Source organism: Molothrus ater, chromosome 4 (genome assembly GCF_012460135.2).
Source record: "Molothrus ater isolate BHLD 08-10-18 breed brown headed cowbird chromosome 4, BPBGC_Mater_1.1, whole genome shotgun sequence".
NCBI classification, from domain to species: Eukaryota; Metazoa; Chordata; class Aves; order Passeriformes; family Icteridae; genus Molothrus; species Molothrus ater.
Window position 1 is genome coordinate 37,254,720 of NC_050481.2, and position 27,905 is coordinate 37,282,624.

A 27,905-nucleotide genomic window follows, 5' to 3' on the forward strand; every position below is an offset into this window, starting at 1 on the left:
CTGAAGTCATACTTGTGGTCCTTCTAGAATTTGTGAAATAAACAATACTTAATGAATTTTAGTATATGTCTCAGTGTAGCACATACACTTATTTAATGAAGTACTAAATCTTTTAAATTAGTTATATCACTGAAATGTAATAACTGTTTTCATGACTGGGCTCCCTATAGATTTGAGAATCTTCCTGTTTTGTGATAAACACCCCATGGAGAAAAAAAGATAGGTCTAGCATGAGCATTACAAGTTCTTTTTAATATCTATTTATTTTCTGATCTGTAGTAATGATAAAGAAGCCTACTCAAAAATTTCAACTGAGATAATACACTAGTATTTGTGTAAGGCACTGGTATAGCAAAGAGGGGGAAAACAGAGCTTATTAGCCTCTATAAAATCTGCCTTGGGCATAAAATGGTAGTATAAATCTGTCATATGATAGCTGCTGTGAGTCACAAGAGCTGCCGTCTCAGAGAGAACTGTCTGCTTGTTATGGAACAGATTCTTTTAAAAAATATGAATCTGATTGGTTGAGTATCTCAGAAAAATTGCTCAAATGATGATTTCATTTTAGAAACATATTTTAGAAAAGGAAGAACTTCAGTTTTCCTCTGTCAGTTGCTTTCAGCTGAAGAGCCAATGGCCAATGACATACCTAATTTCATGTCATAACACCAAGAGCACCAAGAAGACAGAAAAAATACGTAAGTTTTCTTTGTTTATGTAAGAATAACTAAAATACAAAACTTCAAGTTAAACCATGGGGTAATTATGGGTTATGCCTGGAAGTTGCTATCACTGATATCAGTGTAGCAAACCACAGAAATGTGGTCTGGGCAGTAATATACTTCTTGCCATAAGAGCAGTAAAAAAAGTTTAACTTTGTACAACAAATTAGCTTCCAGCACTAGCAGGTGGTAGCTTCTTTTTATAATTGAATGAAACTATTAATTATTTGATTTTAAAAAAAGCAAAGGGAAGAATAAAGTCTTTTTTTAGATCATTTTCTCTGGTATTACAACCTTCCCTCTTTGTCCAAGAGAACTTACAAGGAATGCTTAAGGAGCCTGTTCTCTCCAGGAATTAAATTCAGAGGCCAATCTCCTGAGATTCAAAGGGATCTTTCTCCTTTGAAGTAGCATTCTGCTATGTGACAAGTTGAAGATTTCTGGAATAGCAGTATAGCATCCTAAAGAGGTATCACAGTTTGTCCTTTGGCATCCTAGCTATTGTGCTTATAGTGAGAATTGCTTTCTCTGATCAGTTCGATTTTCACTCTAAGAAGCCAAACACATAAACTCAAAACAAACTAGAAGGGGTAGTGAAATTCATCTATTAAATAATGAAGATGAAAGATCACTAATTTAAACTCAGCTCACATTTGCAAAGAATAGCTGAAATGAATAATTATTTGAACAAAGAAATCTTTAACCTTTTTAGTGTTTTGGGGCTTTTTGTATCATCACTGTGGCTGGCAAAATGCTCTTGCCTGATTTTGTAAGCTTTTCATTGCCTGTAATGGCTTTTCTGAGTTATAAATTATCAAAGCAGGTGAATAATCAACCTTCTGGAATGATTTTTTAAGTCAAAACAGACCAATATCAGGAAGTAGGTATTTCAGAGCATATTCTGAAATTGTTTGTGTGGAGCACAACTTCCCTGGTGGTCATAGCTGGTTGAAATCTTTTTTCCACTGGAAAGATTACTTAAATCCTATTTTAATAAGATCAAGATTTCAGTTACTGGTTGGTTTGGTTTTTTTTTTTCCCCCTCCCTCTTTCCTAATTTATGGGTACTTGTCCCATGAAAAGCACATTCATTAAATTTCAAACACTCTTCTTGTTTTAGTTTTGTTATAAATAATTTAGTACCCTGAAGAAACATTGTATGATGGCTCAATGACCCTAGGGATAGAGACAGTGAAATCTTATCTAAAAGCTACAGTTTCTAAAAACAGAAATGGAAAGAGAAGGAAACAAATTAAACCTCATTCGTGTCATTTTATGAGGACACTACTGCTTACAACAAGAAAAATAATACAGAAACATAGCAACAAATTAAGTGCCCAAATAAAACTTAACTCCAGAAAGCTCATGTTGCCATGTAATTCAATCTTTGTTCCACAGCACTCAGTACTTACTTTTACACTTTCTCTCAATCTCATCATATATTTATTTTATACGAACTCCCTGATGTGAGCTCTCAACGCAGAGAGTTGCAAAAAGATGTGCACCTTGCTGTGTTTGCATCACATTGAGATTTATTATCCTATGAGACACACACAAAAAATGTTTACTTTCAGCTACATGAACTAAGAGGTTCCTTCCAAACCTCTTCACTGCTTCAGAAATTCCCATAAACAGCTTTTGCCAGAGATCAAAACCACACCTACAGAGATCATGTACATCCATCCTGCTCAAAGCATATCATGCTTCATTATGAAACCCTGGCACTGCTGGACACCACCCAGAATAAGCCCAGGGTGAGCCTGGCTGTCTCTTATGGGAATACTAGGAAGCAGCTGGCCTCTGCAGTGCAGTGCAGTCCAGGTTTTGGGTGCATTTTCCAGAACAAGGTGCTGTGTTGGAATTTTTGGCCACACAGAAGCATGAACAGAAAGATCTTTCCATTTCTTCCTGAATTGTCCTGTCTCTCAAGCATCTCATTCACTTTAAATTGTCCATATATACTAACAAAACCTTTTTTAGTTTTAGCACTTTGCCCAGCCTCAAATTCATAACTAACCTTTGCCTTTCAGACCTTCTGCTTCATCTTGTTCATTTTACCCAGAAAAAATTCCTCTGAGTTATTACTACTGTCTCTTTACCCTGAACACATTCTGCATAAATGCATTTGCATACTCTTTTTAAATTATTTATTGCAGCTGACACATATTTTCTCAAATGCTGCAATTTGTCTTGATGCAGCTGTACTGGGAGAGTACTGATAGAGTGCACAGTTCTCTCTTCAGGTTACAAGTCAGATTTGAAGCACTACACGTTCCCACTTCAGGCCTGTTGTTTATTTGCATTCAATTTTCTATAATGCAGGGTTTTCACTACACCTCCTTACATCAACAGTCCAGACTCAATAAGGGCTCTTTATCAATAAACTTTTATGACAGAGCAGTTTAATGATTAGATATTTGTTCCTATTCATCACCTACATTATTGCCCCACAGAAATTTAGTTCTTCTTTTCAGAAGTTTAGATTTAATCCAGCAGATTTTTGCAATTTTTTTTTCATTTTTAAAAAAGACTCTCTCCATAAACACTTCCACCTCTTCCCTAAGGATTTCTTTTTGTGACAGCATTTTACATGTATAATTCCTCACACACAAATATGAAAGAGAGTTAGTATAAAACTTGCTGAGTTCCTCTGGAAAACATTTTAACAATGCAGAAGCTCAAAGAGCCTCAGCTGCTTATTTTAAAATGTTGTCTAGAACCAAAAATTCTATTATTTATTAAAATGTAAATAAATGACAAAATTAAAAAAAAATAGCAGATGTCTTTAGAGATAAACTTGTTAAAGAATGACTGTTGAGTAGCTCACAAGGAAACGGTTTCTAATATTTTCATTTCTGTACTAACTAGCATCTCCAAATTCATGCCTCATTCATAGAAAGAAATAAAAAAATGAAGCAAAAATATTTCAACTTGTCTCATTTTATATACAATGCTTTTAGAAAGGACTGTTGTTCTGATATTATCACTGTAAACCACAGAAAATACACACATGCAAAGTCTTTTCTATAACATCACTTCCATTGCTAACATTCACTTGTTGGACATTTATAATTGCCTCTACACAATATGCTTATCCTCTCTCTCTCTAATATATTATCCTCCCAGGCACAGCTCCAAAAGTCTTGTTGAAACATGGATAGATTTCATGGTGTGCCATTACTGTCACGTGGTTGACATTCCTTGGCTTGCATTCAAGTCAACTGCTTCGAGAGGAAAAAAAAAAGCCAATATTGGTCCAAATTTCTCTCCATAGAGGGACAGTCTTCTCAGGTTTGCCTAATTTAAATTCATTCATTTACTGAATACTACCTAATGAGAATTTCCTTTGATTATTAAAATATGTTAAGAGAAAAATATAAAATCCCAGAAAATTGAAATTATATTTTGAAACAGTTTTGTTTGGCTTTTTAAGACATTTTTCTTCTACAGATAGTTTAGATGGAAGGAAAACTGATTTTGTCGAAGTTAGGATCAATTCTCACTGTTGCTTTCTGCTTTTCATCTGCACATATATTTTTCCAAAAGTGTATTTCAAGATTAAAATATTCCATGCATTATTTCTATTGCTTTGGAAACCATTTGGATGCATGTAAAAACTGGCTTACTTTTTGATTTATGCTGTTGATTTGTTGGTAGCAGTGCAGGAGGAGATTTCCACAGTCATGTCAGAAATCATTCTCTAAGAAACTGATTCACTTTTTGAAATATTGCTTAGTAAACAAATTGATGAAATATCAGTTTGAAGAACATGACTTCTCATTAATGCAAGACAAAGTTTTACCTTAAGATGATGTGATTTTTCTCTATGGTACTTCCTTAGAAACTAAACATGGTAATTTATTTTTATTTCTGAATTTTCTTTAGAATGTTGATGGGTCTGTAGCCTTGTGTTGCCTAAAGTTATCATTAGTTGTTTTATATCCTTCAGGCAAGACTATAATTTTTGTAGTCTGACAGGCTTCTGAAACCCTGTAGAAAGCATTGGATCTTTAGTGCTGCTTGACAAAAGCAGAATTTCCTATGTAATTTTTTTTACAATCTTTCAAACAGGAATTTTTTTTTCAAAATGCATATGCTCATATTTTCACATTCAAAAAGCTGGCCTTCTCTTGTTTTTCTTTCTGGTGGTATTTCTCTAATGCTAGGAAGTACTGTCTGGGAATATAGTTAAGATATTTGCTTTGCATTTAAATGGGATTGAAGATAAATAATTTGGTTTCCAAAATGGCTTTTTAAAATATGGATTAGTAGCTTTTAAAATATGGATATCTTCATTAAATAACCTTTTTCATGCGCTCTCCTCCCTATGTTCATGCCACATAACTATTCAATTCAAAGACATTAAGTACAAAAAACAATCAGTTCAATCATTACCTTTTCCCTGACAATGTAGGCTGATCCTAGTAGTAAATTTACAAGGTTATGCTACCAAACAGCTGATAATTTTTTTATAAACCATACTCTAATGGTTTTCAGTGATGACAAATTTTCTATACACAGATGAAGATGTAACACTCAGCTGGGAAACGACTGAACAGTACAGATTGTTTACATTTTTCACATTTCCAAAATTTGCAATGCAACATTTTTTTTAGGAAATTTTCATGGTTTGTAGTTGGACACAAAGGAGTGAAACTTAAAGTAGTAAGCAGAAATAATAGTTATAAGACTAAACAAACATGTCACTCAAGGTTAATACCTGGCTGTCAAAAAAAAAGTGCTTTCTTTCCTGATAAATTCTTAATGGGCTTTGAGAAGCCTGTGTGAAAATGAAAGGGTAGGGACCTTCCTTGCTTGATTCCTGTCTTGTCAAGCATTCAAAGTCAATAACACAGTCTTTTAAGATTTTATTGTGACCTTAAATAAATTTAAAAGTTTCCCTCCTTCCTATGCAAGCAATGACCAAAGATATTTACAAAGCTAATTATTTGTAAGACATCAACAGGAAGATGCACTTCATAAGAAGAACAAAGGCATATGGCTTCTGTGAATTTTCTGTCACCATAAAAATAATGAATTTTTGATAATTCCACTGATATTCAAAGGTTTAAATACCTATAAAAAGAGTAAGATGTCTAGATGCAGTTAATAAGTTCCCCAGGTGAGAGCAAGAATCAGGGAAAACTGTCATCATCTGATGGAACATTCAAGTTAAAGCTGAGATGGATTATCTGAACATAGGGGAAATAAAGCTATCATCTTAAGCGTTTTGTGATGATCCATAAAATAAAGTTAAAGCAAACGGAGAAACTGCTCCCAAAGTCAAGCATACTTTGGAAATGCATGACAGCAGTTTATTAACAAAAAGTTCTTGCTGACTGAGCTTACATGCCAAGAAAAAAACCTGTCATCCATGTGCAAGACATAAAGCACAATGTGAAGTAAAACCACCCAGTTTATCACCACCAACAACAACATTGCTGTCAGCGAGCAGCAAGACCAAGAGAAGATGAGAAGGTACTGGGAAGGCACATTGCAATGTCTGGCACACCCCTCTATTAAAGGATGTAATGAATACCACAGTCAACAAAAGGGCTGCATATACAACACAAAGGAAGTTATGAGAGAAAAAGAATATCAAATGAAAGTATTATTTTATATGTGCAATATTCCTGAGTGAGAAAATCTGGAACTATATAATAAAGAAAAACAAAAGGGCTTCAACAGATTACAGAAAAAAGACAGAAAAAGTAGATTCAGCACATAGACATACATAAAATTTCTGAGCTCATTGTAAAATATTTCTAAAAATATAACAAATAGTGAAAAAAAACCAGCTTTCTTCTTTCTTTTCAAGACCCCATATGTATATTAACAATGCAGCTGGGAGAGAGTGACATAAAGATGACTCTCTTAACCATTCAATGAGCTTTGAACTGTTGCTACAGCTTGATCTTCCTGTTTCAAGATCAAGAGCAGAAAACTGCAAGGAACACACAGTTCTGTAAAGAAATTTCAACACTGGTTTAGTATCCAGGGATAAGATGAATTCTAACAACCTATAAAATTGCTAATATGTTTTCTTTCATCTACTAACTCCAGCAGTGTTTAGACAGCATATGTTATTCACCTAAATTCCAGCTAAAGGGGCCAGGCAGGATACATCCAACTAACAGTATATAATTGATTGAAGAACCTAATATAAAAGACATAACTTAAAAGACTTGAGGGTTATTTTTTTTGCAGAAAATAGGACAGTCACAAAAAAATTCACTTCACCTGATAAAGTTTGCCTAAGCTGCCCTCTCCTTTAACTACTGAAGGAGCATTGGTCTTTTTCTTAGCAACCTTAATTAGGTGGGATATATCTGTGCCATAATATAATCCCTCTGAAGTTAACTATTCCATTAGCTTCTGGGTAATTTGTGGGGAAAAAAAAATCACGTTCCTGGTTTAGAGTTGAGCAATCTGAAAGGTCAGAGCAGTATGAATCTCACCTCCCCCATTTCCCATATCACAGTGTGAAACTCCATACAGCATACACAACTAATCATGTATGAGGACATGAGATTTTTACATACTTTCCCTAGTTAAAATTGTTTTAAAGTAATCTGGACCCACAAGGATATCTGCTGTCTTGGAGAGAAGGTCCTTTATTTCTCACAAATATGGTATGAAGCATACTGCATTCCTCAGATGGAGCAGAATTTAAGAAGCAAGGCCTCCCTGTCTGTCATATCAGCAGTTTTACCCCAGAATATCCAGACATGGTATCTAATTTTCAGAAATGAGGGCTTCATTTCTAACATTCAGAAATAATACATCTGTTCTGGGTGGGAAAGCCAGCTGAGCCTGCACTGAACTCTCTTCCTCCTGTTACACAAAGAATCAAATGTCAATATGACGCGGTTTCACTGCCTCCAGAATAACTGGTCTGGTAAGGAAAAGATGCAATGATGAGTTCACAGATGGTTTTTCAAAACATTTGTGCAGCTTCCATGGTTTTTTTTTGCGAAATAAAATCTGGAAATATATTGGGAAGTTCATGTTTTAGTTTAGGCACTCAAGAAGCATGTATGAAATAGCCCATAGGTAGCCAGATAACCAGAATTATTTTCAAAGGCAGAAAAATCCTTGTCAGTAATTAAATGAAATATTCCTAAAACTAAAGATACAGAAGGTATACGTAAGTGCAGTTTAGAATATAAAACATCTTTCTCTAGAGCCTTAACATGGTTCTTTTGAAAAGCAAGGTACAAAGAAATAGAAATACAACTACCACAATGAAGTCTTCATATATTTGTTTCTGATGAAATAAAATAAAAACCAAACCTCCTTTCCCATTTTATAGCATAACATGAGGGGGAAAGTGTCATTGTATTTCTATTGACTCTGTGAACAGATACTCTAAAACAAGGTGTAAATGAGGCTTTCCATGGCCAAGGGAGCTGAATATAATAGGAAGGGTATTAAATTGCAAACATGAAAACAGTGTTACAGTTGGCATCAGGCCTGTCTCCCATTCTTTACTAATCATGCTGCAGCACAGTTATATATGAATGTTTATTTAATACTCTAAAAGCATGTTCAGGCATGGAAAAATGATGCCTAGAATGAAAGGCATCCCTCCTCGAATGTGACTGGCATTGTTTTACTGCTTTTGTTTTACTTTTCACAGTAAATTGAGTCTGCAAACAGTGCCAGTGAGAGCCTTCACTGTCACTTTCACAAGGCCTCTCTGAGAGGCCCTACTCCATGGCAGCACTGACATGACTTGGATGCTAAGCCTCTGAATGCTCATATCAGCTGTTAAGTCAACTATACATTGATTGGAAAGGTTAGGCTGAGCTATTTTTTTTTCCGTTACTTCAGGCAAAAAAATTTCTTTTGCCAATTCAGAGCTAGAAAGTGAGCTATTTGCAGCTAAGGAGGGAGGTCAGGAAGAGCACATGAAAAGTTCCTTCAGATGTTGGCTATCAGTGTTCTCAAAAGTCTGCTTTTCAAAAATATTTCTTAAGAAAGAGAAAAAGGTGTTATTTTTTTGTATATTTCTATATATAGAAACATACCTTATTTATACAAAGTTAAAATAAATTTTTCCTTCTTGAAATTTTTTATTGATTTTTTCCAATATTTTCATAATAGGTTTAGTCACAGACATAAGAAATTTGCTCCTGCAAAATATTAATGACAAACAACTGATGGCAACGGTAAGCTGAAGGACTTCCTTTTCAGACTTTAAATGAAATGTTAAATGTTAAACTTCTATTTAGAAAGATATCAACAAATTTGATGTGAAATCATAGTCACAACTGGAGTTTTTACAAAGGTGTTTTTGATGTGGAGCCATTTTCATAATTTTAATTTTTCAAAACAACAAATATCCTGTGTGTACATTTCTGTAAGCATTAAGGCACTGCTAAAAGAAACCAACTGTTTAATCTTTGACAGTTTAGATTTTTAATATCTACAAAATTACTAGTTCAAAACTGTACACAAGAAGCTTTCTTGCAACTTGTAGTATCTGCCAACCCTTTTCAATAGCATTATCTCATTTTGGCAACTGTACAGAACAAAATTTATTACAGCACTATTTTAGCAATTGAACAATCTGGCCTTGACACACCATACTGATTTGGTTTCATTTACCTCTCCACTATTCTTTTTGTTGTTCTTAGGTCTTATTTCTTGATAACATTGCATGTGTTATGGAACTGAATAAATTCTGAACACATCTGTCTTGGATTGAAATATTTTGTGATTCCAAATATATGTATTTTTTAAACCTGTTATTTTTTCCTTAAGAATTTTAAGTATGAGACAATGAAAACCAACCTTGTCAAAAGGATATCAAGTTTTAATTGATATATACTCTCTAGAGTACAGACACTAAAGCCAGAATAATAATCCAAAATAACTCCAGACATTTGTATAGCAATCTTACTGACAGAGCATCAAAATGAGATGAGCAATCAAACCGCAGGTTTGGGGTTTTTTCACTAGGAAAAAGAAAAAACTGACTTCAATAGCAAGGACAACAAGGTATTTAACTCAAACTAATTGATGAGTTGTTGTAATTGTGGTCATAAAGAGTATACAGCCTGAACCTTAGCTGCACCATGTACATCAACCCAGGGCTTCTCAAAGTAAAACACAAACATTGCAAATTACTGATGAGGAAAGCAAAGTGTTGAAGGAAATTATTTCATGAATAACTAGTAATAAGAGTGATATTAACCATGAAATAGCTACTTAACCATTCATTTCTTCTAGACACATACTATAGAATTACAGTTATCAAAACTGAGAGAGGTTGTAGCACTGCTCTGCTGCAGTACTGAGGACAGGCATTCATAGAAGCTGCAAAGAAAAAGTGTTCTGAAAATCTTGCTACTCTATACAGAATTGGAACTAACTCAGTAGGCCCTCAGTGAATACAGATTAGAGAGTTCTTTCCAGAAGATGAAAGCAGTGTTGGCATAAGCAATGACTGCTCTTAATTTAAAACGTTCTCAGTCTTTTTTTATATACTTATTTAAAGGTTTTAAAGCAATCTTAGTCGAAGTGCCAAAATCATAGAACGATGACAAGAACAAAAGAAAAGGAGACAAAACCTCAGGATTATTGTGGAGCAGGTTACATTTACATAGAGATGACATACAGACTGCATTCTCCAATTTACAAGAGACAGGTCATCTGTGTCCAGTTTAACCTTAAATCTCAGGGTATCCAAAGTACTCGTTTTGATAGTCTGCGTGTGACTGGAAGCAACTATTGCTTATATTTGTTCAGACTGTATTGCACTTAATTAAATGTTGACACTTACAGTGGGAAACCCAACCCTGCCTAGAAATTATAGGTTATTTATCATTAATATAGCATAAAAATAAATGTACTCTAACAACCAGATCTATTTGGCTGTACTTATTCATTTAGTATTCATCACAAAATATGAGGTTTTCATGCAGACTGTGTTTTCAGAAATATCCAACTCCAACAGCTACCAAGTACACAGGCCTTTTAGCTTAGACATAGAGCAGTCAAATAAAAAAAAACCAAAAACAATTAGTTACTTACCTGACACTGAACAGAAATTTTAAAATAATCCCATTTGAAACAGTCAGCAATTTTAGTATGATAAAGTTCCATTTAAGTCCTAGTACAAATAAAAATTTTTTGAATCCAAATTTTCCAGGGTCATAAGTGAATGGTCTCTCCAAACCAGAGATTACCACAGGAGTAAATAATGGCCTGTTTGCCATTTAGAACCTGATAACAGGTCTCAGCTTGTTCCAAAGAGGAACAGGCAAGATTTCTAAAATAACTGAAAATATTAGTAAGGGAAACATTTCATTCCCAGTAGAGCTGGAGGCCATACCGTTTTAGTCCTGCTCAGCACAGCTTATGTTGCTGAGGTAACAAGCTTTCTCACCCAGATGGCAGAATTCATTGCTCCTGAGAAGCAAGAATTACTTAGCATTTAGCCAGTACAGAGAATATTTATAACACTCTGTTCTCCTTTGCTGTAATTTTTAAACACTGAACTGAGGTATCACAAAATATTAAAGAAAAACAAAACCAAAAAATAAACATCACAAGGCGCTAAAAATATATACAGAGCATATTGAATTTGTCACAAAAGCTTTCTTAGCCACTTACCCAGGCACTCACACATCTGCCACAAGTGGTGATTTTGAAATCTCCATAGAGATCCTTGATGGCACCAGTTGTAAAGAATCCCTCCACCATCAGCAGAATGCCATATACAAAGAATGCAGCTGCTACACCATATATCACGTACTTGAAGATGTCAATCCTGTGTGGGAACAGCAAAAAATAATTATCTGCATAAATATTTAAAGCTGACTCTGAAATTTCAGGGTGAGATAATCAGACCCCCTGAGTCTCAAACTGGAATGACTGACTGGGTGTGCTGATGTGCCATAATGACAAGTGAAGCTGAGGACAGGAATGAACTTTGAAATAAAATAGTGTTGATATAAGAAACACTGGGTCATTTAATCTAATTAAATGTAAAAATGGATCTGTTTAGGTAATACAGCAAAAACTGTCACATCAATTTAAAAGTCAGTTACTTTTCGTTTTTTTCCTCTAAATGAAGTGGAAGAGGAAAAAAAAAAAAGGAAAAGAAGCCAAAACCTGACACATCTCCTAAGTCATACATTCTATCCAGCACTTAGGTTATAGAAGTTATTTAGTTACAATCTTCAATCAAACTTTCTGCACATACAAGTCTGCAGTGTCAGTCTGTGCTACCTTCTCATTGCTATTCTCCCACTTATTCTCCAGTGGACAAAGTGTGTGACACAAAATAATTAAGTCATCAGGAGAGATCCCTTACTTCAAATCAGAAACATATTATTCCAGAAGAAATGAGGTCAGATCATCTGGAATTCGTCTATAATGAGGCTTTAAAATATAATTTGACAGGCACACAGCTGGAGCAATGGAGGGATGGCTTGCAGTGTGACATGTAGGGTGCTGGAAGGCTCAATTCACAACAGAGATTACCTGGGTTGTGTGGGTGTTCTGCCCAGCACTGCCTGTAAGTTCAGCCTTGGCTCAAGGAGACTATGCCTCCTAAATGTTCTCTCATGACCAGCATTTGGTACAAGATTTTTGAGAGCACCTCTCTGCTCTGTTATCTAAACTTGGAAACATTCCTACTGACCATAGCCTTAGATCAGCAGATTTCAAAGTTTTCTACTTGAACTTCTCTAAAAAAACTATTTTTTAGAGAACTAAAATTTACCACAGTAAATTTTCAGTTTGTTGATGTGACAAGGAAGGAGCTGTACAACTCTTTCTAAAATTGCTATATTCAGATTTAAGATGGTACTAAATTCCAGTCTTATTCTCCAGGTCAAGATAGATACCTCCTAACAGACAAAGACAAAAAAATAGCTGAGAATCATTAGGATCTGCCAGATGAATTTTGACATGCCATTACCTACACTGGATGTTTTCTCAAGACAATGATTAATATTTTTATTGTCATGAAAGGAAATATTTAATGATAACAATTCCTTAGGAGCACACTTTCCATCATCACTCAAAAAGACAACTCATAATATACATTTTACATGTATAATACAATAAAAAAAAGCTCAAAAAACCTGTTAAAACGTCTTTGATCTTGAATGGTTTTCAAAACATTCAAAGTCAGGTTCAGGTCTACATTAAAAAATGCAATCAAAATGCAGTTAAACTTCTGATATAACTGGGGATGGGAGAAGTACTGGAAATGAATGCTTCAGGAAATGAGATAGGTTATGTTTTTCCCTAACATTCTAATACCAAAGCACTTCCAGCTTTTTTTCTTAACATTGTTTTTTGTTTCATACTCAAATGAAAGCTAGAATAAGTCAATTTCTGTATGGAATAGACACTTGAACAATTCAAAAGGATGAAAAAAATTTAACACTGTAGATGGTATGATGCAGATGAAATTTATTATTATTGATATGTATAATTCTGATTGCATTGCAAAAATCTCATTTCCCTGATTTAATAGTAATTCAGCCATTGTAACATTTTTTTAACAACAAAACTGTGATTTAAGTCTATCTTGTCAATAGTGATTTTAAAAAAAGGTTACAAAACAAATAGCAATTTTGTGGTTATTGCATAGAAACTCTTCCAATTCCTATATGATATACTTTAAAGAATTTTGACCTTCACCAGTGGTTGAAGTCTGGGAGTTCTGCCAGCAGCAGCTCCCCTCAGACCTCAATGTGCTCAGTTACAAGCTCTCATTGCCCTAAAGAGATTAGGACTTTTGAGAAGTCCAGAGACTATTTCAGTCCTTACAACAGCCCTTTAAACCATCTGTGCTGAGTCTCCCACTGAGCTGCTTGTGTCAAAAAGTGTGCTAAGAGATCTCTGCTTTTTCCTCAGCCTTATGTGCATCTACAGGAATAACTTTCACTTAAGCCTTCCTTTCACAAAAGGAAAAAATATATATATCCCAACAGTAGCCAAATATAGAAATCTATTTCCTTCTCATCCACTTGTTACAGAGAAGTCATAAAATCTCTATTCATCAGCCTATATGGGATGAAATAGCCAGGCTTATTCCAAGGGAAAAGGATTTCCTATACAGCAAACAGTAAAAAGATAAACGAAAATTGTGAGACAATCACTCAACTACCTCTTTAAAAGCCAGATAGAATTGTATTGCAGTATAGCTACATTTAGTGTCTGCTCTATTTAAAGAAAATGTATTACAACAATAACATTATATGTATATATATATATAGTTTTGAAGATATTATTGCTATTAAGTTATTCTGCAGCATTTAATATAGTTCACATAAACTTTTATTTTCTCATTAAGCCATAATAGATAAAAGATAGACCTTATAAATGGAGATTGCCTTTCTTTAAAATAAAATGTGACTCTTTGTGGATGAACTCACGGAGATTAATTGCCATCTGTGCTTCAGCAGATTCTCAAATGCTACAGACAGAGCATGAGAGCAACCAGGGAGGGAGAAGGGAATGGCAGAAGGGGAGATGAACGTGAGCCAATGGGCTGGATGGGTAAGGACAAAGAAAAAGAACAAGAAGGGTTTACACTTGTGTAAGGTGAAATGGAAGGAAAGATGTGGGTAATGAGCAAAGGAAGGAGACAAAAAATAAAGATAAAATTTTGTTCTTCTGTCAGAATTGGAAAAATATACACTATTCTACAAAAAAAAAAAATTATTTTGGAAAAATGTATATTATTAAAACTACTCTGACCTAGGCTGCTGAGTAGAATAAGCGGAATGATTATCTAAACTTAAAATAATTGTGAAAAGCAAGTTAGTAAAAGATTTTTTTAAAAAAATACAGAATAATCTAAGCCATATATTTGTCTTAATCTGGTAGATTCTCCATGGATTCTGGATCTGCCCTTCCTCACGACACTATGTTCAGAAATGTTAAAAACATTATTGTTTTTAAATTGCAATTTAAATCAAACTGATCTTTCAATTTTTAGTTCTTTCTCTGCTGCCAGGTCATTAATTATTCCATATTAACCAGACTACCCTAATTCATTAGTCTAAATCTGGATTCTATCCAACAAGAAACATATTCAAAATATCTCTAGAGAAAACACTTTCTTTTTCTGGCAGAAGGTATTCAGGGAAGCCATCAGTGCTAACCTCTCAATGAGCAGGTTGGAACTGAAAACCGAGTAGACAATCCCAGCAGAGACAAGTCAGAGGTGAGTGAAAATATTCTTAGTGAGTCAGACAAATGTTGACAAAGATTTCCTACTGTGTATTTTCATGGTGTTTTGGCAAATTTAAGTATTAAAAATTATAATAAATCAGCAAGAAATAAAATAATTTCTTAAATTTGTCTATGTTCAACAGGTTTTTGTGAAAAGTGTCTTAATATAGTTTTGGAACAACCTACATACTTGCTAGGGATATTTTCTTTTTCAATTTGGTTAATATAGGAATGTAGTACAGATATTTAGTTGTAATTAACAGCTAAAGTTTACACTAAGTTGCCCTGTGACACGATTCTTATGCTGCCCAGAAAAACCATTATATTCTAAAAAATTTTGTCTACTTCAGTCTAAACAAGCGATAAACTTCAGTCTAAATAAGTGATAAAAGCCTAATATTCCAAGGGTTTCATTGGCCTATCCACCAGAATACCAGATATTAGTGTGGGACTAGTTTTCCTGAACTTATAATTCTGTCTCATGTTTTTATTCCAGAATTTATAACATAACTTCTCCAATATATACGACAATATTAATATATTACAGGTGTTAAGTAGAACATGATTGTCAGTGAATTGTACCTATAATCTCTGAATGTAAGAAGTTTCAGGCAATTACATCTATTTCCAAGCTAAAAACTTCCAAACATAAGAAAAATAAAATACCAGAGCAGTCAAAGTACTGAAATGTTAAGAAGATTACCATAGTATAATATCTAATGAAAAACTGCCCTTTTTTTTTTTTTTTTCCAGCCTGCATAGAAGATTTAGAAGGATGAGAAATACATGCAAATGTCACCATTAGGGTAGAAGGGCTTCTCCTGCTTTGGAGGATTATTTGTTTTTTTTAAATTTGTTTTCTCTTTCAATGATGGAGAAGTTTGAATACTTGATGTTTACATCTAGAACACACAGTGACCTCTGTTACTCTGTAAACCAGCAGAAATGCTGGCCTCCATGCTGATCCTCTTGCCCCCTAGGGGCCTGATGCTATGAGGGTGTTAAGACACTGAGATAGCAGCCTCCCCCCTCATACCGTCTCAAGCATGTAGAAATAGCTTTGCAATTGTGTTTTTAGAAGACAGACAAGATATAAGGGGATGTTTGCAAGCAAAAAGGTCTGGTTAGGCTATGCAGAAACCAAGCCCCCGGACTTTTGAAAAGATGTGCTCAGGCTCTCCTGCAAACCAGCTGGGAACAATTTCTTGGTGTCAGTTCATGATACTATTCACTTAAATAGATTGAGGAAAGAAGATAGCTTCTTCTTTGAAGAAAGAGAAATTGTTAGGAAAAGGAGGAGACAAGCAAAGACAAACTTCTGAAGGAAAACAAATAGGGAAAAAGAAGAGTTTATTAATAGTCATGTACTACCTGCAAAGTAAGACAAAAACCCTCAAGTAAAAGCCCAAAGAGGTAAAAGAAATTGAAATATTCTCACTGTGAAGGGAAAAAAAATGAAAATACAAAAAAAATTTCAGCATAAGTCTATGAGGATTTTTTCTAGATTAGGTTAATAAGGAGTCTAACTTCTAAATTTCAGGTGGGAAGAAAATAAAACTGGAGTATAGAATGCTCAACTAAAGTTCATTAGGAAATGACAAGAGAAAGGATTAACAGTAAAGAAAGGATAAGACCAAAAAAGACCAAAAAGTAATTTTTATTAAAGTAGAAACAAAATACAATAGAAATATTGATAATATTGAATATAGAATAGAAGGAAAACAGAGACTTTTATTATGCATTCCTGGAGGAAATTTGTAATTGTGTAATCATAGAAAACATTTGCTCAAGACTAAAGCCAGATTGTAGTATTATATAAAGAAGACATCATCCTACTGCAATATGCAAGTTACATTCATATTCTACAAGGGCCAGATTTTCCTGTTCTGATCTGAAACAAAGCTGATGTGACATAAGTACCCATTGTTTTTAATTTGTGATGTACAACTCTCTACAGCCATGCAGAATAGAACCCTAGATCATCATCCTCTACAAGTGCGTTGCTACCTTCCTAGGAATGGAATGGTTGAGTACAGATTTCTTGCAGAACATCTAAAAAGCCATCAAACTAATGGAAGAAGAGCAAAAGTAGCACAAACCACACCACTGTTCTGTGAGTCTTGTAACTTTCTTGAAATAGGAAAAGATCCAGCATAAGAATTTTAGTAATCATGAGAACTTTGAGTCCAAAACACTGAATTTTTACTACTACCGACAGACAAAGCTTCTCCTCAACATTGTTTCGGGGTTTTTGATAACCTGATTTGTTCTGTCTAAAACTAGTTCCTTAGAAACTTTTTTTAGAGACACTCATTACAGAAGAGATCAGAAGCCTCCCTTGTCTGAAGAAGGCAAAAACCCCAGTGGAACTAGTGCAGAGTATTGTGCTGACTTCTGGTGGAATTATATGATGGTTGTTGTACACTGTGGGTACTGAATTTCCAGGCAATCTTCTGTAGCAGGAAAGTGTAAAAGATGTTGCAAAAGCATACGGCAGGATTTGTGAGTATCTCATTAGTACAACTACAAACTTGGAGGCATACAAAGTACATACTGACAGTGTAAGACTGACAGCTTGTTACTATATGTCCAGATTGGGATCAAAATAGCGAATTTACCCTTTTCAGATATCCTGTGGAACAGAGAGCTTGTTTTACATGCTGCATAAAGCATATTTAGCAATATGGATATTACACATAAAGATACACTTTCCATTTTATCTGTTTATCTGAACTAAGACTAAAGAGAAATAAAGGCAGTTAAAAAAGAAAAAGATATTTCTATGGAGATGAACCACCTATTGAGAAAGGGAAAATCACAAGACATTAAGTTATTATAGCTAATCTAAGATTCCAGTCAACCAGGAAGGAGAGCTACTTAACGCAGTACTAAATAATACAGATGTCTGCTGAAAAGTAGGAGAGTGTATTTGCACAGAAGAAGACCAATAAATTCTTTATGTAAGATCACTCTGCTGGTATTCACATGCACTGCTATGAATTTTCCAGATTATTCCACTGGTATTCTCATGGGGTGAATTTCCTTATTCAATTTCATAAAATGAGGACTATGTCTTTGCAAGTAATTGCCAAATCCTAAATTTTACTTACATAAGTTCTCATTGGTATTGCCTTTCACAGAATAAAGAAGACTGGACTATATAATATAGCTGAGTAGGTTGTAAATGTGACTTTTCAGTGCTGTATAATCTTGTAAAGGTCATGTTCTCAGGTGCTGTGATATTTTTTGCTGGATTTGATGCATCTGCCAATGACACCAGATCTAAAATTCTGTGTTCTGCATCTAATATTTAATATGCTGTATTTGTCCAGCTCTGCTATTTATATGTGACTCAGTTATTCCAATGAAATAAAAACTGTTCTCCTTAAGTAACCTGAATCTCTCTCTGTTCTCTCTCTGGTGGTTCCTGCCAAATTATAGTACCCAAAGAAGACACATGGGTCAAGGTTGGATATTCCATGCAAAGAAAACTTCATTCTTCTGCACAATCTCTGTTGGTGTTTCCAAACATGCACAGACCTAAGTTAGCAATTATTTGATCAAGAGCTTTATATGTTTTGCTTTCTGTAATACAAATAAAACATAATGTACATTCAAATTTAAAGAATGCTTTTGTAAAAAGATCAAAAATATATAGGGAAAACCAGATTACTACTGTGTATTAAGTAGATGCCTTAAACAGAATCATCACACAGTCTGATGCAGATGTTTATAAATACCACATTTAATATTAGCTGTCCTTTACTACAGGACACATTGTAATAACTTTCATGATGTTCCACTACTATAAACGTAGAAAGATTGATGCTAACAGTAACATTTTAGTGCTACCAGCATTTAACTTCTGATAGCAGCAAAGTCAACAACAACAACAAAAAAAAAGACAGAAAATCATAACACCCATTTATCTACCTCTCAAAAACATTGTTTTTTATCCCTAAGAGGGGAGATACAAAAGATTGTACACCATTTTTTTTTGTTTTACTCAAAAGAAAACGGTTGTACATACATATGTATATTACAAAACAATACTATCTAATAAACCCTGACTATATACTAACAGAAAAGTCATCAGCAAGCATCAAACTTGGCCACAGCAGTACCTGAAACACAGGTTTCACACACTGAAAGGAAGGAAATTTTTAGACCTAGGAAGGTGGTACCAGTACAGTGTCTATGCAACTTCCTGTAGAGAACACTGTGACAACAGAATTACAGATTGCAGCTTCATTTAGTTTACTATTTAGTTTCACACCTTTAAAGGAAGTGAATTTCCAACGACATGAATTAGCTTTGACAGTAGTAAGAAAAGGGGTTTAATGCTACTATCAGGGAGATTGCTTCATTTTCCACTCTAGGAGCATGATTCCCTTGTTCCATGGCCTATATATCACAAACATGTGACAGATGGCACTAACTGGCTTTGCGTACTAAAGAGAAAGAACTGGAAAAGGATGCTGCTGGGAAATACACAAAACGTATCTTGTGCTGCTGATTTTCTAAAACCTTCTTTTGGAATTTGTTCCAAATACCAGAAAAATATAAAAATCCAGCTCATGTGATACATGCCTAATAAGCATATGTCTCTTTCTGCTGACTTTGTAATGTTCTCAAAATCAGTGATTAATTAAGAAAATCTAGTTATACCTGGTACTTTGCAGATAGTGTTCACTACATTTTGTTAAGTTATTAAGAGAATGACTGAAAACCACATCCACCTCAAGCAGATGGCTCAGTTTTAGTCAAACCTACAGAGCTGATAAACTGACAAAGTCAGCAACATAAACCATTCACCTCTTGCAGTTAAATATTATAAAAAAAGTTTTCAGGATAATTTAAAGCATCATATGTATTTTCTTAGGCTTCCTTTGGATCACAAGGAAGTAAAATAACTTCTCTACAGCCATTGAAAGAATCCACATCCCAAAAAAAGGCCTATGATTTCTGCAAATTCCTAAACAACCTTTCCTTCACTTGGTGGGGGAGTGGGTGGAGGGAAACATTTACCATTAGAACAGTGATCTGGTTGATAGTGACAAAGTCTGGAACTGGAGGGAATGAAGCATCCCAGAAGTCATTCAGAAAGCAATATAATTACAGGTTAGTCTCAATGAAAAGGGCACACATTGATAATTCCAAATGTCTTTATAGCCATCCAATTCAGAAAGGCTTATGGATTTAAAAATTACTGTCTAAAGAAAGAAGGGTCTACCATTCAGCTGTGTGATTTTTGCAGATACATTCTCTCTATAAGGAATACCTGTCTATACAGCATTTGTTCTCGTGAATTTGAACACATTTGATTTATATTAGCTTTCAAGTATTTAGAGTAACTGTTTTACCTTTCTCCCCCAAAGAAACTAAAGTCAGGCTTTAATCCACTGCTTTGAGACAAAATCCTTAAAAAAAAATTATTGGCTTTTTTTAGAAATTTTTGGGCTCTGCATCTTATTACAGGCTGAATTTTGGGTTGTATTTTCCCCCTAAAAACAAGCAAGTGAAAAAGCACTCTCTCTACCCATCATCTCTCTAGGTTGCCTCCATAACTTTGGAATTATTGACCATGATCATTCTGTATTGTAACTTGGAAAGAAAATCATAAATTTTCTCAAGTTTATGACTGGCATTTATAGAATTTAAATGGCAGCTACAAAACTTGCTTATAGTTTTTAAATTACAAATACTTACTACTTGCCTGTATTTCCACAGCAGATATGATATGCAGCTGTTATAGACTCCTTGAATTCAGACAGTAATCCAGGGAGATGGAATGAGGGACCAGTCTGCAGGACCAGCACTCAGATCACCTCTTTTATTCCACAGGGCTGCTGCTTTTGCTGAATCCCCAAGGGCTGAACACTCCAAGTGAACTTTGCTGCCTATTGAAGGTTCTTCATTAATTAATCTCTCCCCAAGTGTGGCCAGGAGAGTCTGAGGTGAGGGTCTGAACCCCTCTGGCTTCACTGAAATGTGGGCCATGGGAAGGCTGAGGAGAGGCCAGACAGGGACGGTCAGAGCTGTTGATGCCCTCAGGGACATTGATATGGGCGTTTCTGAATGGCAGTGTTGGATCAAGGTATTTTGGCTCTTATTTTAGGCATTTAGAGAGTGTTTCATATTTTGTTTATGCCCTCATCATGCCCTACTTTCTCTACAGAGGTCTGCTGCTTCTTCTAAATTATAGCCAGTAGCTGCATTGACAGAGATAAAAGATACAGGGTGGCTTGTGAGTTGTGCTATTTGCATTCAGAACACAAAGCAAAAAGTTAAAACTGCCTTTATCTGTTACCACCTACATAAATAACTCTCAGATTGGGATTGATTTTTATGCTGTATGACATTTAAAATGCAGCATGCTAATAAAAATATAGACAGAAAGCATAAGCATGATTAAACAGAATCTAACACACTTCACTCCACTGCAGCATCTGCCTGGCACATTTATCACAGAAGGACAGACTCCAGGCCAGCCTGAGACACTTCACAGCACTACGAGCATTAAGAGCCCAAATGTGTCAAATAACCTTTAAAAAGTACAGTTGGGTAGGGCACACTGCTAGATTTTTTTGAAGTTCTTATAATTATTAATCATAAAAATTAAAAAAGAAATAGGTTTTATTTCCATTTCAATGTGTATTATTTTAAGGATATAGGCACTACAGTGTTTATTTCTACTTACATATTCTTCTTTCTGGTTTTTGGTTTTTCAAAAGTATGATTACTATAGAGCTACTGCCAACAGTTGATCAATACTTGTGAGAAAATATCAAGGATTTATTCTCCCTACAAAATTATTTTAAAAGCAGTGTAATAGCTACTTCAACAGGTAGAAGATTAACAGGTGCAAATTTCTTTGTGATTTGCACAGTTTACCCAATTCAAAGCAATTGCTTATCTGCTTTTAATCAATATCTTTGCTCCTCCTGCCTTTAAGACATAAGTTTAGATATACCTTTCACAACTGAATAAAATCAAATTTCATTTTACAATAGGTCTACCAAAGAAAGAACTGGGTTTAATATCTCTTTAAGTTAACTAAGAAAACAAACAGGTCCAAAAGCTACTAACTGCAACAACTAGCTAAGAAAAACAAATGGCAGGGGGAAAAAATTACAATTCCTTAATCTTTTATGATGAATTATATGCATTTGGACTACATTCCCTGATGATACTTTCACTTTAGCATGTGACAGAGAGAAGCTGAAAAACGTGCTATGAAGAGAAAGCATTGATTTGTGGCTGTTCTGCACTAATAGCTTCCTAGGGACTAATAAAATAAGTTAGAGCCTAATAAAATGACTGATCTTTCATTCAGGATAACAATGAACCTTAGCCACCAAGTCAAGCCAGACTCATCATTCTAAATGACAATACAAAAAGGCAAAGCAGAAGATACATCTTCCCCTTTACCCAACATATTATTATACAAGAACATAAAAATTCCTTGATCCAAAGAAGAAATTTTAATTTGCTGTAGCAGTGACATACTTATTTGGTTCATGCTCCCTTCTGGCTACTAATCCCACAGTGAGAACATCTAAAATTTGCAGAGGAGGTTTGGAAAGGATGTTGATAACATACCCCAAGAGAAGTTAAGAAATTTCAGATTCCATTTCTAGCTCTTGTACAAACAGTGGTACCCAGTCAGATCAAATACACATATATCTTGTTCATTTTTGTATGTCAAACAACGAATATAAGGAAGGAGGCAGGCAAGTCAACAGGATAACCTCCAACACAACCTCAAGCCTTTGTGACTTCCTGAGCTGGATAAGTCTGTGTGTACTAGAAACCATCAATGGATTTGTTTTTCATGATTACCCAGTCTTCCCTTGAAGCCATAAAAAGTTCTGGCATCCATAATATGCAAATAGGTTTAGAGTTTTGCTATGAAAAAACTGAAGAACTTGCTCCTGCTGAATCTGGTGCCTACTACTTCCCTCTGATACCTCAAACTTTTTGTACTGGAATAGAAAGACAGTCCAATCTTGCATGTCTTATTGATGATACTGTGAATTTACAGACCACTCTTGCAACAGTTCTTAATTACCCCTTTTCTAGACTGAAGAATTCTCCTACACTCAATTTTTAACCATGTATCTCCTGTTCTATAATGCTATAATTTTCTTTGCTTTCTTTGAGGAACCAATGTTTTATACAGTATTTATGATATGAATTAAAGATGGACTTATATAATGGTATAAGCATGTTCTCTGTTTCACTTTGATTTTTCCACTTGTTGGTACTTGGTTTGTTTTTTGATCACTCCTAAGCCCTCAGATCTTTGTTGTGGAACTATCCATCAGAAGAGGTCAATGTTTTTGATGATCAAATCACTTCACTTTTACGAAAAATATTCATGAAAGAAAATAATTACAAATTTAAGGATAGGCTTCTTCAGCTTAGTTACAACTATTAGCAGCTAGGTAAGAATTTTAATTTCAAATATCTAAGAAAATCATGTCCTAAAGAGAAAATTTTAAAGACACAAGAAAATATTTCATTTAATTTCAGCATGCAATAAGCTATTTTTTAAGGTAATAAATTTAACAAAGAGAAGTTGATGCTCAGCAAAACAAAGGTCTTCCAGAAACAGATTTTCAGGAATAGCAAGGCATGAAACCTTCAAAACAGCTTGATTCTAGAAAAACCAGAGGCAACAGAATTTTGACATTTCAAGTCTCAGGATTTTGAACAACTCCTTGGTTACCTCTTTATTGTGTTTATTCCCAGAACTGATACTTGTTGCACAAGTCTGCTTTATCTATTTATAGTTTGTGGCCACAGGGTTTGTTTGTTTGCTTGCTTGTTTTTAAAATTCAAGGATGCATGGAACAGATTTATCGATATTATACTAAAAAAAATTTAGTAATAAATTAATCAAAGCTGTGGGATATTTAATAGTATTATAGATTGCTTGTAAATACTAAAAATATTAACTTGGTCAAAACTTCAGCAGCTAAGCTTATCCAAACCATTTTCTTTATGATATTCACTAAAAAAATATTTTCTTGAGTCAAATTTATATCCCATGTGGAATTTTTCAGCAGTTTTAAAAGGAGACAAGTAAAAAGTACTTACAGGGTGAAGGCATCGATAACATCTCCTGCAGATCTTGTCATCTCAAAGTAGGTTTGCAGAATGTTGACGGTTCCTGAAAGTGCTTCATGCCCACAGCCACAGAACAGTGCAACTCCAGCATAGAGCAGGATGGTGGCAATCAAAGATGCGTAGGGAATGCCTCCCAGGCATTTGATGCAACACTCGAAGCATCCTACAAGAAAGAAAAAGAAAAGGTTATATACTACTAAATTATATCAAAAAGGCAAAAATAATGCTTTTCTTGTGAGAAACACTTCTGAAAATGAAAGACTGTAGGCCAAAGAGAGTTTAGGTCAAGTGTAACAACCCAGACTGTCAGAAAACATGTGAAAGGTTATTCCAACTTCTGAATTTTCTCAGTTGCTACTTGACCTATTAAATGTAGACATGCCATCTGATTAACATGAAAGGTTAAGCAGTCAGTTCCTTGCAGAGCTTCACGCTTTTATTCAGAGCAGGTTACAATGTCAGTCTTAGGTTATATCTATATTCACACTTCCTGCTGGTCATCTATCAGATTACTGAGGAGGACTCTCAATAACAGGAAAACCACTAAAAAAAAAATAAAAAATATTTCAGTCCAATACCTTCCGTCATCATAGGTTCATTCCAATTTTTTTGGACATACACTTCTGACAACAGAATTGCTCCTGCTCCTTGTGTATACTCAAATAACTCACAAGCATAATAAAGACATCGATCAAAGAACACAGAATTAGAAAAAAATTTAGTCGAATTTTCTCTCAATATATTTTACTCTGTGTGATGTTCCTTAAGTGAAGGTAATTGCTCTTGAGTTATAAAAGGCCAACTTCTTGTCCTGCCGTCACAGTGTCTAAAACAATGCCCAGTTCCGCAAAAAACCCCACATTCCTTCAGTAAGTGTGCTCAAGTTTCTGGCACTACCCTGCCTAGTTTCATGAATGCAGCATCTCTGACTCTTCCAAATCTCATCAATCCCTTAACACCTCTTACATTCCATGGAACCCTTCCTATTGTCTTCTGCAGGGACAGGGAAGGTGGGATCCACTGGCTGAGAGAAGACAAGCAGGAAGTAATCAGAAGCTGTGTTTTCTCCTAAGCACTACCAGTTTATAGCAAAAAGGACCTGGATAGAAAACAAAGTGAGGCATATAGATTTTAAATATTTGCACAGACAAAGACCAATTAAAAATTACATATAAGATGCTCAACAGGTATGATTCAATATATTTTAACTTGTTCCAAAGTCTTTATGCTGTGCTAATTATAGTACCAGAGATATATCAAAAGAAAAAAGCCATTCTTTAAAGACAGTATGTCTACTTTCATTATGTCTAATTCTCAAATGTAGCTTCTCTATCTAATTTCATATTTTGTCTTTTAATTTGGTATATTTCTATTTACTTTAGCCTAGATAAGCCAAGTAATAATTTCCTCTGTCTGTTAAAACCTTCATTTACCTACATTTACTTTTGACTTCTTTTAATGAACAAATATTAAATAGTCATATGTATGTTTAGCATTTATATATGTATATAAATTTATATACAAGATTGCATGAACAGTTTAAGCCTTTTTCAAATATGTACATATTTTACCCAAATAGAAACCCCCTTCTATTTTGTAAATAAAAGTTATATTATGGAAGGCAGTATTCTAATGGCTGGATAGCTCTTGGTAAAAAAAATATAGTATATTAAACATTGAATATACTAAATACATAAAAGACAAAATAATACCCAAGTATGTATGCTAGTTGTACAAAAAGAGAAAGTTATAGCTTGAGACTACTTTTGTTTAATGCCAACCTAATGTATCAGAGTCAGCTGTGAAATACCAGAGGTAAAATGTGCAAATCCATACATTTAAACTGCTGCCAAAGTCTTGCTGAGTAACCTGTAGTACAAGTCACCCACCTGGAGCATTCACCACACACTGCCAGGGGTGTAACACCTTCCAGGCTTTCAGGTGAGAGCATTCCATCTCCCTGCTCCCCCCATCTCTGAGCCCATACATTACTGGGTGAAGAGCAGATTTTCCTTGCAATTCCCACCATTCCACCTCACTGGCAGCAGGCAGCTCTCCTCTTCAGCAGCACAAGGCTTTGGATGTCCAGGGATGGATGAGCCTTTCTTTGGTGACAAACTACAGGGGTCTTATACCCAGGGACTCTGAGCTTTTCATCAGTGCAAGAGCTTAAGAACAGACTAGAAAAATTTAAAAATGCCTTTGGAGTAGCTAATTCTGCCTGCAGATAACTGTAGTAATCTCTTAAAACTTCTTTGGTCCTGTTTTCTAAGATTACCCAACTGTGATTAATTCTTCAATATTTAAAAGACTATACAAATACTAAAAAAAAATCATTCACTGGAAAAGCTTTGTCTTAAAGGCAAAAATCCTAAAAGTATATATTTGAAATAAGTTCACTGAACAAGAACTATGGGACAATACATAGTTACCTGACATCAGAGGTTATCATAAAATGCCCGTTACCATTTTCAGCACAGAATAACAGCAGGAAAAGCCACAGAAAACTAGTACCACTGTACATCTATTGACATTATAGGAGAAAGTAAAAAGGGGAAAGATAACAATAGGGTAATAATAGGAACGATGCATGAGGGCTTGTAAAGTCAAAGATTAAAAAATAGCATAGACCTAAATATTTTCAGGGACACACGGACTTTCGGGAGTATTCTTGATATTTTCTTGATATAGCTTGGTGCAGGGAAGAGGAAGAGATTTTGTAAAGGTTTCTTTTTCCCCTTCTGAGAAAGATGAAGTAGAAGAGAGAAAGTTGAGAGCACTGCTGTCTGGGAGCAGCTGGCTGTGCATTACCTCCTGAAGCTGCTGCACCTCACTCTTTAGGTCCAGTGAGGGCTGAGCACACACTCAGATGTTCCAAATTTGAATGCCATCAAAACCCACAGACAGATATATTACTTCAGCTTTATTATAGTGAAAGAGTTTAAAAGTATATCAAAATAGCATAACAAAGTAAAACCAGTATAAATTATTACAATGTAATGATGTCCAATCCAAGGAAAAATTCAATCAAAAATAAATCAGCTTTTTCTCCCTCACCTCAAAATTTGTAAAATAACAGAAACAAATTTATAGTTTGTGAAGAAGTGCTTCTATTCATCTCTCAGATTTAAACTATTCATGTTTATGAGCCTTTGAGGGAAGCTTTTATTGGTATATTTCACCAACCTGAGCTCTTTTCATTCATAAAAAAATACTGGAAAAAATTAATTCAACCACGTGAAATTTTCAGATAATCATATATTGTCAAAGCCTTGCTCATTTACTTCACTCTTCTATAGCCTTACTACCTTTCTCACTGCTTACTTAATGAGTTACTCCAGAGTTTTCAGTCCTGTCAAAGCAACTGAAAAGTAAAGAAAACCAGTGAATCAGCATTATGATTTTAAATTGGATATTACACATCATTCATACACCACACAAGGTAATGTGCTACAGGTAATATCTGCTCCAATTCTTTTCTTTCAATTGCTCAGAATGTGCAAATGGCTGTTTAATACCGGAACAATAGAAGTGCTATTTTAACCTGCACAGTGATATTGAATCACCAGCACAGAGTGTGACTCAGCTGTGAGAGTGTGTGGATGTCTGTGTGAGACAGGCAGTCATTCACCTCTCCCAACACGCTCTTCACAAGGCACTTAACACATACAGTCACAGAAATAATTCCTAGGAAAGATGAAAAAGATTCTATGCTCCTTTGATGTTTGTTCTCATCTTCAAATACAGTTTTCAGTACTTTTCAAACTGTTCACTCTGCACAATACACTTGTGCTATATAATTCATCATCCACTGTTCTTATTTTACTTATGTATACCAATATTTTTCCT

General features: G+C 34.8%; 1 protein-coding gene across 1 annotated transcript in view; it reads right to left on the reverse strand.

Moving 5' to 3' along the window:
- GPM6A (glycoprotein M6A) overlaps positions 1-27,905 on the reverse strand; it is a 116,397-nt gene that overhangs the window by 14,193 nt on the left and 74,299 nt on the right. Inside the window, exons 2-3 of the mRNA XM_036381856.1 lie at positions 24,027-24,219; positions 11,343-11,499 (exon numbers count right to left, since the gene is read on the reverse strand). Of these exons, the coding sequence (XP_036237749.1) occupies positions 11,343-11,499; positions 24,027-24,219 (350 nt within the window). The remainder of the gene's footprint in view (positions 1-11,342; positions 11,500-24,026; positions 24,220-27,905) is intronic.